The 14,673-nt window shown below is 35.8% G+C and overlaps 1 protein-coding gene across 2 annotated transcripts in view; it reads right to left on the bottom strand.

Annotated features, from left to right (window-relative positions):
* Positions 1-14,673, bottom strand: part of PLXDC2 (plexin domain containing 2) — a 473,816-nt gene that overhangs the window by 60,838 nt on the left and 398,305 nt on the right. The window contains exons 11-13 of one of the 2 annotated variants that reach the window (XM_032349563.1): positions 14,061-14,211; positions 12,189-12,227; positions 11,012-11,064 (exon numbers count right to left, since the gene is read on the bottom strand). In XM_032349563.1, the coding sequence (XP_032205454.1) occupies positions 11,027-11,064; positions 12,189-12,227; positions 14,061-14,211 (228 nt within the window). In that variant the 3' untranslated portion in view covers positions 11,012-11,026. Of the gene's footprint in view, positions 1-11,011; positions 11,065-12,188; positions 12,228-14,060; positions 14,212-14,673 lie in introns of those variants that run through there. The other variant, XM_032349562.1, reaches the window with a different exon arrangement.

Below are 14,673 nucleotides of genomic sequence, written 5' to 3'. Positions count from 1 at the left end.
ATTGGGAAGCACAGCACATGCTCTGACACGAGATCATTGGTGGTAAAACCCAGCTGCATTCTTTACCAACCATGGGACCCTAGACAGATTACAGAAATCCCAGGGTTTCCACTGCCTTGTGTGTAAAATGGGATTACGACAGTAGTTTCTTCATACGGTGCAGTAAAAATTCAATGAGCTACTATACAAAACCCTTAGAAATGAGCTAACATACAAAACCCTTAGAAAAGTGCCTGGTATACAGAAACAGCCCAATCTTCAGTAGATAATTTTATCATTATTAGCAACTACATGGGAAGGCTCCAAGAATAATTTAAAGTAAAATATGAATCACATAATCAGAAGTGTTAAATTTTACATCTACTAATTTGAGAAGCTCGTTTGCTAAGGGTATGCATTTTTCCTTTCTTTAGTTGAGAATTTCAAGAGGCTTGGAAGAATTTATTCATGGGATTTTTCAAAAAACTCTATCTAGTTTATGAGAAACTCGTTAAAATTTCTCTCTTTTCTTTTAAAGGAGATAAAACTTGCAGACTAGAAAATCACAGATCTTATGTGTACAATATAACACATTTTAAAAATTTCCATGTCCCCTGAACTTTCCGTTTCTCTTTTCCAGTCAATTCTAACCACACCCCATCCCACTCCACCCCATGATGGGCAGCCACGAAACTGATTTCTATTATAGTAGATTGATTTCGCCCGTAATGAATTTCACAAACCGAATAACACTGTTTGTACTCTGTAGTGCCTGGTTCTTTTTGCCTAACATGATGTTTTAAAAATGTATCTGCATCATTGTATGCATCACTGGTTTGTTCTTTATTTGTGCTGAATAGTAATCCACTGTATGAATATACTCAATTTGTTTATTTTTCTATTGACAAACATGTGAACTATTTTCAGTTATTGGCAATGATGAGTAAAGTTTCTATAAATATTCTTGTGAATACTTTTGTGGATATGTTTTCTCTTGGATAAATACATAGAAGTGGAATTTCTGGATCAAAAGGAAGATATATGATTAGCTTTATAAAATTTGTTATTTTCCCAAAGGGATTGTACTACAGCACACTCTGATTAGCAATGTAACAGATTTCTGGTGCACCAAAGCCTTATCAGGCTTAGTGTTTTGTCTTTTTAGTTTTAGATATTGTCATAGGAGCATAATGGTATTGAGTCTCTTCCTTTTTTAAAGTCAGTCTGATAATCTATCCTTTTAATTGGAGTGTGTATTCTCTTTACTTTTAATATAATTATTGGTAAAGCTGGGTTTTTTCTCCTTATTTTTCTTCTTTTTGTCCATCCATTATGTGATCCATTTTCCTCCTCTTTTGTCTTCTTCAGCCTAAACAAATATTTCTTAAAACTCCATTTAAATTTAGCTCTAACTTTTTTGTACTTTTTCTTTAGTGATTGTTGAACTTAATGTTAACATATATTAAAGCCACTTGTGGTTGAAATTCTATATAATTTTATAATTGAAATAATAACATTTGGTCACAGAAATTTGTAGCAATATTATGAATTGATGTTAAATAAGGACTTTGTCCTTACTATTCACTATACATTTAAAATCTTGCACGGTATTACTTGAGCACGCAGAATAAAACTAAGGTGAAAATTAGTCTTAGTGGAATAGCAAGTCATTGAAAATCTACCTGTTGAAAAAGATTAAACTAAATTTACCATCTAATGGATTAAACTACTTTCTTTAATCACTATGTCTTCTTAAAAATAGTGTATCTTTTCTCTCCATCTTTCTTTCTCCTTTCCTCCCTTCCTTCTCCTGTCTTTTTTCCTTTCTCCCTTTCTTCCCTCCTTCCTTCACTCCTTCTTTCTTCAGTTAGATCAGCATATTACATGATATACAAGTACTGGCAATAGAAACACACATGAAAAAAATTAGTATTTAAGTCGCAAACCTTAAGAACAGTTGCCAAACTTTGTGGGCCCCAAATACACTTTGGCATGCCCTTTACACATTAATAGGAGGCCTCTTGCTCCATTCCCCTTGGAAATGTTTCATGGGTTCTCTCAGCTCCTAGACACCACACTGTGACCTCTCACACTGACTCTCCCCATATTACTTTGTCTCCTACTACACTGAGGAAGCAGGATGCTCAGATAAAATTCCTTCCTTCTCTCTCCCACCTATTTCTTCTCCTCCTGTCCCTACTTGCCAATATGAAAGCACTACTGGTCATCTTTTAATTCCTTTCTTTATGTCTTCTTTGTACTCAACATCTATAACATCCAAATGGGCTCCTAAAATAAAACAACATCATTAGCTACAGAAATCACTACTTTCTTTTTCACTGAACTTCTTGAAAAAGTAGCCTGTCCCTGTTGACTTCAATTTCCTTTTTTCCCATGGACTTCTCAGATTCTTTCTGGGAACTGGGCTACTGTGCATTGTAGAACTGTCTGACAAATGTTAAATATTACCTAAATGAATGGTCACTTTTTCTTTCTTTTTTCTTTTCTTTTCTTTTCTCCTTCCTTTCTTTCTTCCTCTCTCTCTCTCTCTTTCTCTTTTTTTTCCCCCCGCTTAGCCTGTCTATAGCATTGACATTGACATTTTTCACTACTTCCTCCTTGAAATGTTTTTCTCTTTGGTTTTTGTGATAGCAGACTCTACTGGTTTTCTTGCTATCTCTTTAACTCTCTTTGCCATTTTCTTTTTTTTTTTTTTTTAAAGATTTTATTTATTTATTCGACAGAGAGAGAGATCACAAGTAGGCAGAGAGAGAGAGGAGGAAGCAGGCTCCCTGCTGAGCAGAGAGCCCGATGTGGGACTCGATCCCAGGACCCTGAGATCATGACCTGAGCCGAAGGCAGCGGCTTAACCCACTGAGCCACCCAGGCACCCTCTTTGCCGTTTTCTAAACAAACCTTTGTGTTCTCCATTTAGTTCTGTGCTATTTTCATTTTTATACCTTCTTTCTTTTTATACCTTCTTTTTTTTTTTTTTATTTCCAGCATAACAGTATTCATTATTTTTGCACCACACCCCGTGCTCCATGCAATCCGTGCCCTCTATAATACCCACCACCTGGTACCCCAACCTCCCACCCCCCGTCCCTTCAAAACCCTCAGATTGTTTTTCAGAGTCCATAGTCTCTCCTGGTTCACCTCCCCTTCCAATTTCCCCCAACTCCCTTCTCCACTCTAAGTCCCCATGTCCTCCATGCTATTTGTTATGCTCCACAAATAAGTGAAACCATATGATAATTGACTCTCTCTGCTTGACTTATTTCACTCAGCATAATCTCTTCCAGTCCCGTCCATGTTGCTACAAAAGTTGGGTACTTATCCTTTCTGATGGAGGCATAATACTCTATCCCCAGGGGTACAGGTCTGTGAATCACCAGGTTTACACACTTCACAGCACTCACCAAAGCACATACCCTCCCCAATGTCCATAATCCCACCCTATACCTTCTTTTTATACCTTCTTTCTATGATCTCATTTCTCTCATAACTTCAACTGTCATTTCTACGCTGATGAGACCTACATTTATATCTTTTGCTTGTATTTCTCAAGTGAATTTTAAATTTGAAGAGAAAAATGCTCACTGGACATCTTCATTTGGATACTTCAAAGCCAATGAGGTATTAAGTGCATTGCCTACCCTCAAAACTTGTCCTCTTCTAGTAACCTCTATTAAACATAATCATCACCCATTTAGATAACTAAGTTGAAGTCCTGGGAGCCACCTTGGTCACTTTCTACCTCATAAATCACACATCCAATCGGATATTAGTTATGTAGCTTCACTTCATTAAAAAGTGTTTCTCATGTCTGATTTCTCTTCTTTATTCCTACTGTCAGCCACTACCCTGGCCTCTCAGCATTTCTTTTATGGATTACTAGTACAATCTCATAAGTAGTTTTGTTGGCCTCAGGTTTACTCCTTTCCCTCTGTTCTCTACAATCCCTCAAGAATGACCTACTAAACATGTGAAGCTTTTCATGGCATTCCCCTGTCTAGATGATTTCAATGTCTCCCAATGTCTTTGTGTAAATTTAATAAACTCCCTTGACTGGCATAAAAGGTTATGAGTGCTAAAGCCCCTACTTACCTCCCAACCTCACCATCTACACCACCCATGTACATCTTTACCCCAGCCAAATAAAATGTGGTCACCCTTTAGTTACCCAAATAGATCTTGATGTCTCATGCTACTCAGCTTCGTCTTTGCTGGTCCCTCTGCCAAAATGTCATTCTTCTGTTCCTTTTCTGCATAAATCCTTCATATACTTCAAAACTTGGATTAAGTATCTCTTCTGAGAATCTTTCTCATTATTTCAGTTTTATTCAGATGACTTTTCTCTGCCTTCATAGTTTTTCCCGAGTCTATCATTGTACTTTTCACACCACATTTAATCATTGGTTAATTTCTTTATGTCATCCCACTAGTACACTTGCTTCATTATGGCGGCTACCAGACCTCATTTACCTTTGTATCTCCATCATTTACTAATGCACTAGCAGTGTAAGAAACGTTCCCTGAATAAATGAAATCAAGTCGAATCAAATGAACATAAAAGATAATTTTCTGGTGACATATATATTATTTTAGCAGCACAAGGCAATTTACTATGATCACTAGATATGTCATGCTAAAAAAAAAATTATAACTTTACACAAGCTTGCCCCAAGAAGAGTAAAAAAAATATTGGGTAGGGGGGAATACTGCTCCTGAGGCCTCTTGTAAATCACTGGTTCAAAAATGTAATGATATATGGGAGTTTATTTCTTCTAACAGGTGATTCCCAACACCAGGTGCTGGGCAGACAGATAAAAGAGGGCAGACAGATAAAAGAGATGAGCACAGAAAAGAAGGAAGGTATCAGTCAGAGAAAATATGTAGGAAGACATTTTGCCAACGGCAAATGGAAAATATATCTAAAAGTACCTCTTAAAACCTCTTGAAAGTCATGGATGTGTATTTCCTGAGATGTTCTGCTACATCATTTCATTCTACATCCTATCATCAGCACAAACTCTGTAATTCCTACCAACCAACATAAAGAGGGAAAAGTATATTCCAAAGTGATTTCTTTTTCTTTTCCTATACTGTATGGTGATTTTTTAAACTATTAAATGCAATTTTTGTAGGTCAAATTTGGTAAAAAAAAAAAAAAGGCAATTTCATATGGTTCAACAAAATACAGAAAGTGTAATGGTCTTTACTAAAATAATTTTGCAATAACTAAAATGGTCTAATTTTCTATTAATGACATAACAGACATATGCTTTAGGGTCCCCTATCTCTGCTGCACAAGATGTGTTCTCTCCATGGAGACAGAGGTAATTTGTTGTTGTCATCAATGAAAACGTTGTTTTATGGGAGTCATGACGTATAGGTGAGGACCAGTGCATGGATTCAGAGTAAGATATGTCACTCTTATTTTGGGGACTGCGGCATAAATAAATCAAGAATTCACTCAACTCCTGATACTCAAAGTGCTGTCTGTGAACTGATGGTGTTGGCATAGTCTGAGAGCTTGTCGGAAAAGCAATGCTAAGGTTTGGGTTCTATCTTAAAATGACTCTAGCAAAAAATGCATTTTACAAGACTCCCTCTTCACCCAGTAATTCTGATGCAACTTAATATTTATGTGGCATTGCATCAGACCACTTGCTCACAACTCAGCTTTACATGGGTTTCCCTGAGGGGTTAAAACACATGGATGCCTGAGTCCCAGCTCCAGAAGTGGATTTAATCGGTGGGAAGAACAGTCTGACCACTGGGGTTTTTATAAGCTGGAATAATAACATTGGATGAGAATAACCAGATTATTCTAATGCACAGAAAAAGTTAAGAACCACTACTCTGGATGAAATTTTAGGAGAGAAATTCTTAATCCTAGGGGATATTCAAAATCACATTCGGTAGCATAAGACATTTTCACGTCATGGCACACATATACTTAGAGTTAGTGCTACCATGAAAAGTAGCCAAACAAAGCAAAGGATAAAACTGAATGTCAAGATATTTTACAGTTTTTACAAAGATAATCAATAGCCGTCAAAAGAAAATAAGCTTCCCTTTCCGTACAAGACTGTGATCTGTGTGAAAGAAATAGACGAAAAAAAAGGCAAGAGAAGGTGGGGGAAAAATGAAAGATATGTTACTTTGATGATTTATGTATTAAAGTAAAAAAACAATTCTACTGAATGATAAATGAAACACCAGACAGACACTTGATCTGTCACTACAGACTAGATAATAAAAATATAACCTTAGAAATCTTCTAGCAAAAAAAATCACAATAATGTTCTAACATTTTATCTTTGGGTGAAGAGTCTTGGGTTATGTTCAGAAATAAGAAACTAAACACAGGAGAATCAGAATTTAGACTCGCCATTTCATAGCAGCTCACTGAAAGTAGATCTGTATTTGATTCTGGAAATCAACCACTTTGCAGATTTGTACCTCAGAATTAACTTGATCATGTTCTGCAAACTGAATAATGTAGCTATTCCAGCATCTCTTTGATGGGGACATACCTTCTGACTCAAGAATGCAGCCTTTCAGAAACCAGGTGTAGCAAAATTCCTAGCAATAAGAAGAAATGACAAGCACAGTGCCACCTGCATAATACATCAATGCTCTCTGGAGTGCTGTTACTTTAAATATTATTAACAATTAAGAACTCATATTCAAATATGTTTTTAAAAAGACACTTATCCAAAGGAAGAACATTTGGAGGAACCAAGAGCAAATGTAGTTTTGGTACTTTGATCATTCTCAGTCAACACTTTTTTTTTCCTTTTTTTTAGGAGATGGGAGAGTGGCAGAAGGAGAGGGAGAGAGAGAGAATCTTAAGCAGGCTCTGTGATCATCGTGAAGCCCCAGTGTGGGGCTCTGTCTCACAATCCTGAGCTCATGACCAGAGCCGAAATCAAGAGTTGGATGCTTAACCAACTGAGCCACCCAGGTGCCCCTAAGTCAACACATTTTATTTTTTTAAGGTTTTATTTATTTATTTGACAGAAGAGAGACAGGGAGAGAGGGAACACAAGCAGGGGGAGTGGGAGAGGGAGAAGGAGGTCTCCTGCTGAGCAGGAGACCCATGGGGGCCTCAATCCCAGGACCCCGGGATCAGAACCTGAGCTGAAGGCAGATGTTTAATGATTGAGCCACCCAGGTGCTCCCAGTCATAACATTTTAAATAATAAAATCAAATCAAGGATTTTAGACCTTAAAATAATTTTAACATCTGCACTGTAGCAGAATGGTACAATTCATTTTGCCCAATTGAGTTGAAGCTGGTTGAAGATTTTACTTCTTAATTAAAGAACCCTGCCATTGATTCAACTTGCAAACTTCCTTCAGCTCTGGATATAATTTTATCCGGATCTAATCCTGAAGACATTTACGTTTCCATGTAGGTGGTAAGTGTCATCTGGAAGCAACCTAATCAAATGCCAAAGAAGGCATTTAATAGTTTGACCTACTATAATATATAGCTAGGTCATTCCTTAGAAATGTAACTCCTCTAGTAAGCTTTTGCCAGGATTTGAAAACCCAAAGGAGATGTGATTTGAAATGCTTATAACCACTATTCACAGAAATACATACATTTAAAAAACACATTCTAGAAACCCTTTCATGGTGAATTAAACCTGAATTTCTAGAGAAACCAAGAAGGCTGAAAGAATTTTAAATTGGATTTTGAACATAAACAAAGAGTTTCCCTGTAGTTTGGAGAACACCTGCCCATGATTGAGACCGCTGCTGAGTTCCACAGGAGAATGAACTTGTCGTGATTTTCATAGAAAGGATAAAATGGAAACTACTGCATCAGTACATGGGAAAAGAAAATTTCATTTCCAAACACTTAGAAGTATCATCAGCTGTTATAGAAAAGGAAAAATAATATACTAGGAATAAGTAAAATCCTTTATGGTGGCATTTTCTATTTGAAGTTTGATTGTAGGAGCTCTGTATTGTAAGAAAACAGTAATACTGAGAGGTTGTCAGGACTTGGAATCTGTATTAAGGAATTTGTATTATTAAATAGAAACACTGGTCTTTGGTGGGTATTATAGAGGGCACGGATTGCATGGAGCACGGGGTGTGGTGCAAAAATAATGAATACTGTTATGCTGGAAATTAAAAAATAAATAAATAAATAAATAAATAAATAAATAAATAAATAAATAAAAAGAAACACTGGTCTGCCACATACTAATAGAAACATACCAATAGAAACCAGGTCTGCCATATACTAGTCAGATAACCTAACCTTTCCGTACCTTCATTTCCTCAGCTATAAAAGGAGAATAATAGCAGGACCAACTCACAGGGATGATGCCTGGATTAAATGACGTAACTACACATGACAGCATTTAGAAAGGTCCCAGGAACATAGTAAACACTCAGCACAGACATTTTTTCTTCTTTTTCCTTTTCTCCTTTACATCTTCCTCCAACTATTCAGAGATAGTTGTACAGATGGACGTAAAACTCTACCTTTACATTGGCTCTTCTGAGTCTTTGTATTCCACCATTCATCATTAATCAACGCAATACATCACTGAAGGGGTCTGTACCCAGTAGATGTCATTCTCTTTGTTTAGATTTTTTCACATTCTTATCTCCAAATTGCTCATAGGTCTTAGAATTTCCATTCAACCCTTAAGGTGAATAAAACTTCCCCAACCCAAAAATTATCCTGAAACTTCCAGAAGTTCTACGTAGCCCTACTCTAAAGGTGGCAGGAACCTCAAATCACAATTGAAGATTCATCAAGAGTGATTTAGCAGACTGTAACTCAGTTTGGGTCCTGTGAAGGAGAAGCCCTGTTGTGTGCCTTTGGTGTCCAGCTGCTCAGAAGTATTTTCTACTTTCATATCAAAGATGAAGGAAAACGTCCTGGAAAGTAATGTATAATCATGCCAGCTGTAGATTCCACTAGAAAATCAACTCTTTTAACCCAAAGCAATGTCCCAGAAAGACTCAGAGGCAAGGTAATCCAATATCTAAAGGCAGCATCATTAGCTTCTAGCTACATATTGACTATTTTGAAAAAATGTCACCTTCTTTTTCGGGAATGTAGAGGCCTCTAAATTAAAATGGCTTTTAGAAACAGCCAATTAAATGAAATTAAATAAAGAAATAGAATGTGCTAAATTTCTTTGCAACAATACATAGCAATTTAGAAAAATTTATTAGTTTGCTTTTAAAAAAATTCTCAATAAATGTGAGAAAATGTTTACATTAGGCAACCTTTTTCATTATTAGCTCCATCTTGCAAAAATCTTTACCTGGGATGGGAAAGGAGAGAATAGTTCTGAATTTTGTTTTCAACATGTTTAATCAACTAATCAAGTTAGATTTAAATTGGCAATCTCTCCTCCATCTTCAAATTCCATGAGATAAACAACAATGAAAGAATGGTATCTTAATGAAGATGTTATAAAAAATAATGTGTAATTTCCCTTAAGTACTGTTTTGAAGGAATATTTATCTTAATACTGGTCAGGTTGGTCTGCTCTCACTGTACTTTTAGAGAAAGTGCTTTAGGGGCGCCTGGGTTGCTCAGCTGGTTAAAGCCTCTGCCTTTGGCTCAGGTCATGATCCCAGAGTCCTGGGATCGAGCCCCGCATCGGGCTCTCTGCTCAGCAAGGAGCCTGCTTTCCCCCCACCCCCTGCCTGCCTCTCTGCCTATTTGTGATCTCTGTCTGATAAATAAATAAAATCTTAAAAAAAAAAAAAAAGAAAAAGAAAAAGTGCTTAATAAACAACCCCAGGCATGAAAAGAGTTCCTGTATATAGACACAGTTAAAGTGTGATATTTTGGAATTCTGGGGGATACATGCTGCACATTAACCATCATCTGAAAATCCAACAGTCAAGTTTTCTAGTATAACAAAAAAGAAAAAAATATCTTCCATTTACATCAGGAATTTACTTCACTTGATTTCTCAACTTCATAAGGCAGTTTTATGCACTGCATTAAGAAAATCTTCAATGTTTTCAGATTCCTTGCTGCACTAAACGAAACTAAAGATTTTCCTTGGGATAACTGGTAATATTCTGGGGAACTATTTCCCAAAGTGCATTTCACAAAACATTCAGTTCATGAGATGCAACTTACAGAAAAGTTTTATGACCAAATTGTGGAGAAATGCCCAACACTAATTCTTTATTTCCAACTTGAAATTTCTTTAGAATAAGTGAAAGAAAATCAATCAGGAAAAGACAATTATTATATGATCTCTCTAATATGAGGAATTTGAGAGGCAGGGCAGGGAGTTGTAGTGGGTAGGGAGGGAAAAAAATGAAACAAGATGGGACCAGGGAGGGAGATAAACCATAAGGACTCAATCTCAGGAAACAAACTGAGGGTTCCTGAGGGATTTAGGGGGAGGGATAGAGTGGCTGGGTTATGGACCTTGGGGAGGGCATGTGCTATGGTGAGTGCTGTGCATTGTGTAAGCCTGATGATCCACAGATCTGTACCCCTGAAGCAAATAATACATTGCATATTAGTTAAAAAAAAAAAAAAAAAGAATACATGCTTCTCGAAAGCAGAGAATTTGGCAACATCTTGTTCACTTATCATGGCCCCAAGCCTGTAACAGTGCCCTGTACTTAGGCATTCAGCAGGAATTAATGAATAAGCAAATGAATATAAAAGCTTTGAACAGCTCTCTAGCAAAGAAACTTCTTTTAATTTTCTTTCATCCAGAGTATCTCATACCTATTTAATCACAGTAATCTTTTTTTTTTTCTGTTAGCATTATGGAATATTTATTCTAAATGTTTAGAATATTAAAAAAAGAGAGAGAGAGAAAAGAAAGCATAGAAACGAAACCACTACCCATATTAAGAATTAAGTACAACAAATACAACAGAAGCCTCTTGGGGAGCACTCCTCCGTTTCATAAGGTAACACCAACTTTAAGACTTATGTTCACATGAAACTAAGTAGCATCCTGCTCTGAGAAGTTCTGAACCGGGGAATTGTTATTACCCCCTCCAGTGCTAAGATTTTAACCTATTTCTAGCTTGTATATATGTTGCAAATGGTCATCTGTAAAGCTATCTGCTCACACTATTAATATATTAATAAGAAAAGAATGAATGAAATAAAACACTATGATACAGACCAAAGACAATGGATAATTGATGTTAATAATGATTACGTGAACAGGCTAATAAGCAGCTTATCTTTCAAATTGATTGATATGAAATTTAACGATGCTACAATATATACCTTACCATAGAGTCAACCTAAGAAAACATCAAAGTACTTGTTACTTAATGTCCACTGAGTAATTTAGAAACTATTCCCTACAGTTGCTAAAAGAAAAAAAGAAACCCTAACAAGGTACACATTGGATTTTGACTTCCAAAATCAGCTGGGGCTGCAAAAGTAAAGATCCAAGTCACAGGGTGGCCCCATTTACGTAAGAGAAGCTGCTAAGAGAAACACCTCCCCATCTTGAGCTGAATAAACAGTTACTGAAAAAAAAAAATCTCTTTTATCAAGAGCCAGGAAACTGATAGAGAAGCACATAGGAGCCAACACAGTTTAATAAAAAAACAACTGTTTTGTAAAATGTAGGCAATATCTTTCACAGTCTTAATTTCGGTAAAATTTTCTTCCAAATTTTCAAGGGCCATTACAGATATTGCTAAATTTTCTTAGGAAAATGTGAAGTATGAAACTACCAAGATGTTCTTTTTGCATGTCTAATTTTTGTCCCTAGCTTTACCTAAAACATAAAAGGCCTATAAAGTATATTTCCGTATTGGTCTGTTTCTCAATTTTATTTATAGAGAATGTTGAATAGTCAACTTAGAGGGGGAAAAAAACCCATTTGAACCCAATACCTCCACCATGTAGATACTCAATATACAATTAAACCAAAGAATAGCACAAAAAGAAGAAAAAGATCTGTGGATAAATTTTCACTTTATAATTGTTCATTGGTGTCCTGTAGTTTTTTATAGGCAAACATGTGGATTAGAATTTCATTCCACTATTGAAACCGTTTCGATTTTCAAGCCAAACAATAAATTCTTCCCATGTTAAATACCAACAGAGATTGAAATATAACTTCACTCTATATTAGAAGCCCACAAATCCTTTCTCATATTTAAATGAATGAAATGAATTAGTATCTAAAGGTATTTAAAAAAGAAAAAGAATCAATTCCTACCTCCATTATCTTTTAGATGCAGTGCTATCTTGGTATCATCTGGAAGAGAAATTCGAAGTTATTGTAACCAAAAAAATTTTAATGATGCATTAATCTGATGACCAATAGTCTACCAATGCCTTAATTATAACATGAATAGATTTCAAAATCTTACTCAGTGAATTTCTTAGTGCAATGAGAGTGAAGTGCTAGTTTACACAGGTAATACTAAAATTTCTTACTAAGATTTTAAGATCAAAACTTCAGTAAAACATAAGATTCTTAAGATCTTGAGAAAATTATAGTTATAATTTTAACTTAAAGTTCACTTATTTTTAATCTTTGAAAATGACTTATTGTAATTAGACTCTATAGTGATGGCCTTCATTATTCATTTAAAAAAAAAAGATCAGGAAATTCTAAAATATTTATGAATTTAACTTCAAAGTTTAGATGCTTATCCACTGCTAATAAATATGACCAAAATCATAAATGAAAAGATCTTGCCCATAATGAACAAAATAAACAAATAAACATGCCTTTTTTTTTCTCTTGTTTAAGTGGTTATATTTTATTCTAAAGCATAGGATTCAAATTGAAGTAGTATTTTCATGGGGTAGAATTCGAACTATAAAAATATTTCACAGGCTGTATAACAACCCCAAATAAGACGGATTAAAATACAACATTGGCTTTAAAAGCAATAAAATGTATTTAGCAGCTGTCCTCATCTCATTTTATAACTTTAGTTATCTTTTTTAAAGGATTTACTTATTTATTTTAGAGCAAGAGAGAGCTTGAGTGAGGGGAGGGGGCAGAGGGATAGGGAGAGAGACTCTCCAGCAGACTCCACACTGAGCACAGAGCCTGAGTTGGGGCTTGATCCCATCACTCCGAGATCATGACCTGAGCCGAAATCAAGAGTTAGATGCTCAACCGACTGAGCCATCCCAGTGCGCCTCGAGTTAACCTTTACTATCCAATTAAATTTCAATTAAAAGCAAAAGTTTCAAGTTTAATTTATTATTCAAATGAAAGCAAGGTTGATGACTATAAATAAGTAAGATCATTTTTCCCCCCAAAGCTCACTCTTGGCCAATTAGTCTCACATTTCTCCCTAGTGGTACCATTCAGAATATATGATTCTATTTTAGCTGATATACTTTCTTCCCCCAATGAGTTGTGCTCATACATCAATATTTTCTAGTATTTTTGTCTTCTCTGGCAGAAGAAATGTTTTTCAAGACACAGTGCCTCTCTATAGATTATAGACCAACAGATTTTATTGTCTGTATTTAGGTAAATATTAGAACAGCATATAAGTAGAATTATCTATTTTCTCTCTATGCCTTTTGCCTTTCTCTCCTGTGACTGAAATACTGAATTCACGTACCACAAAATTTAGCAATATAAAAGCAAGTCTGTATTTCCTTTTTAGGGAGCACAGGTAGCCAGGATATTGTAAAAAGCTCAATCTTAATAATAGTCACCGTACATTAAAAGAATATTAACACATCTTTTAGTTCCATAATAATTTTGTCTTTTCCCCTTTAGAAATCCTTTAGAAGTCCAGTTTGCCAACGGATAACTTTCCCTCTAGAGAGCTACTCCAGTTTATGTTAACACAGTGACTATCCCTTCCTTAAGAAAAAAAGCAAGGGTCACCTGGGTAGCTCAGTTGGTTAAGCGACTGCCTTCAGCTCAGGTCATGATCCTGGAGTCCCAGAACTGAGTCCCGCATTGGGCTCCCTGCTCGATAGGGAGTCTGCTTCTCCTGCTGACATTTCTCCACTCATGCTTGCTCACTCTATTTCTCTCTCTCTCTCAAATAAATAAATAAAATCCTTAAAAAAAACACACTTCTAAGAAAGAAAGCAGAAATATCGAGAGTACCTTCTGTGGGCAGGCTGGTGGGCAGCTGGGATGTCACTGCTCTTCTGGTGGTCGTTAGGACCCTGAATTTTGTGGTTGTTGCTTGTACGGTTGTGGTGGTTTGAGAAGAACTTTCCATTGGCTCTGTGTTCTCACACATCTTCTCTTTGGACTAACAAGAGAAAAAAATGGGAAAACAATTAAGAAAGATCGTATATGCATTTTAAAAAATTACAAGAAAGAAGCTGAGCTGTGAAGCACAAATTACTCTCAGATCAAGGCGAGGAATCAGTTATTTTTGAATAGGACAATATTTGTAGATTATAGTAATTTACAAAGTATACAAAATAGATGAGAAATAAAATGGGATATTAGTAAAGCGTTTTCACCTTTAGATATTCGGATTTCATCATTTTTGTGGTTAACCTTTCATACTACTTTTTATCTTGCCCTAAATTTTATAGTGATTTATAAAAGACATAATGTCAAAAGGGAGAAGTTCATACAAGAAGAAAAACGTGTGCAAAAAGATAAGATTTAAAACATGGTTAGAGATGTGGAGAAAGAATGCATTTCAAATCGGTAATGCTAAATTCTAAATATTTGGTAAAATGCTCCATATTACTTTATTGTA

This window comes from Mustela erminea, chromosome 6 (assembly GCF_009829155.1).
Source record: "Mustela erminea isolate mMusErm1 chromosome 6, mMusErm1.Pri, whole genome shotgun sequence".
Lineage (NCBI taxonomy): Eukaryota > Metazoa > Chordata > Mammalia > Carnivora > Mustelidae > Mustela > Mustela erminea.
The sequence above is the reverse complement of the archived record's forward strand: the minus strand, read 5'-3'. Positions and strand labels throughout refer to the sequence as shown.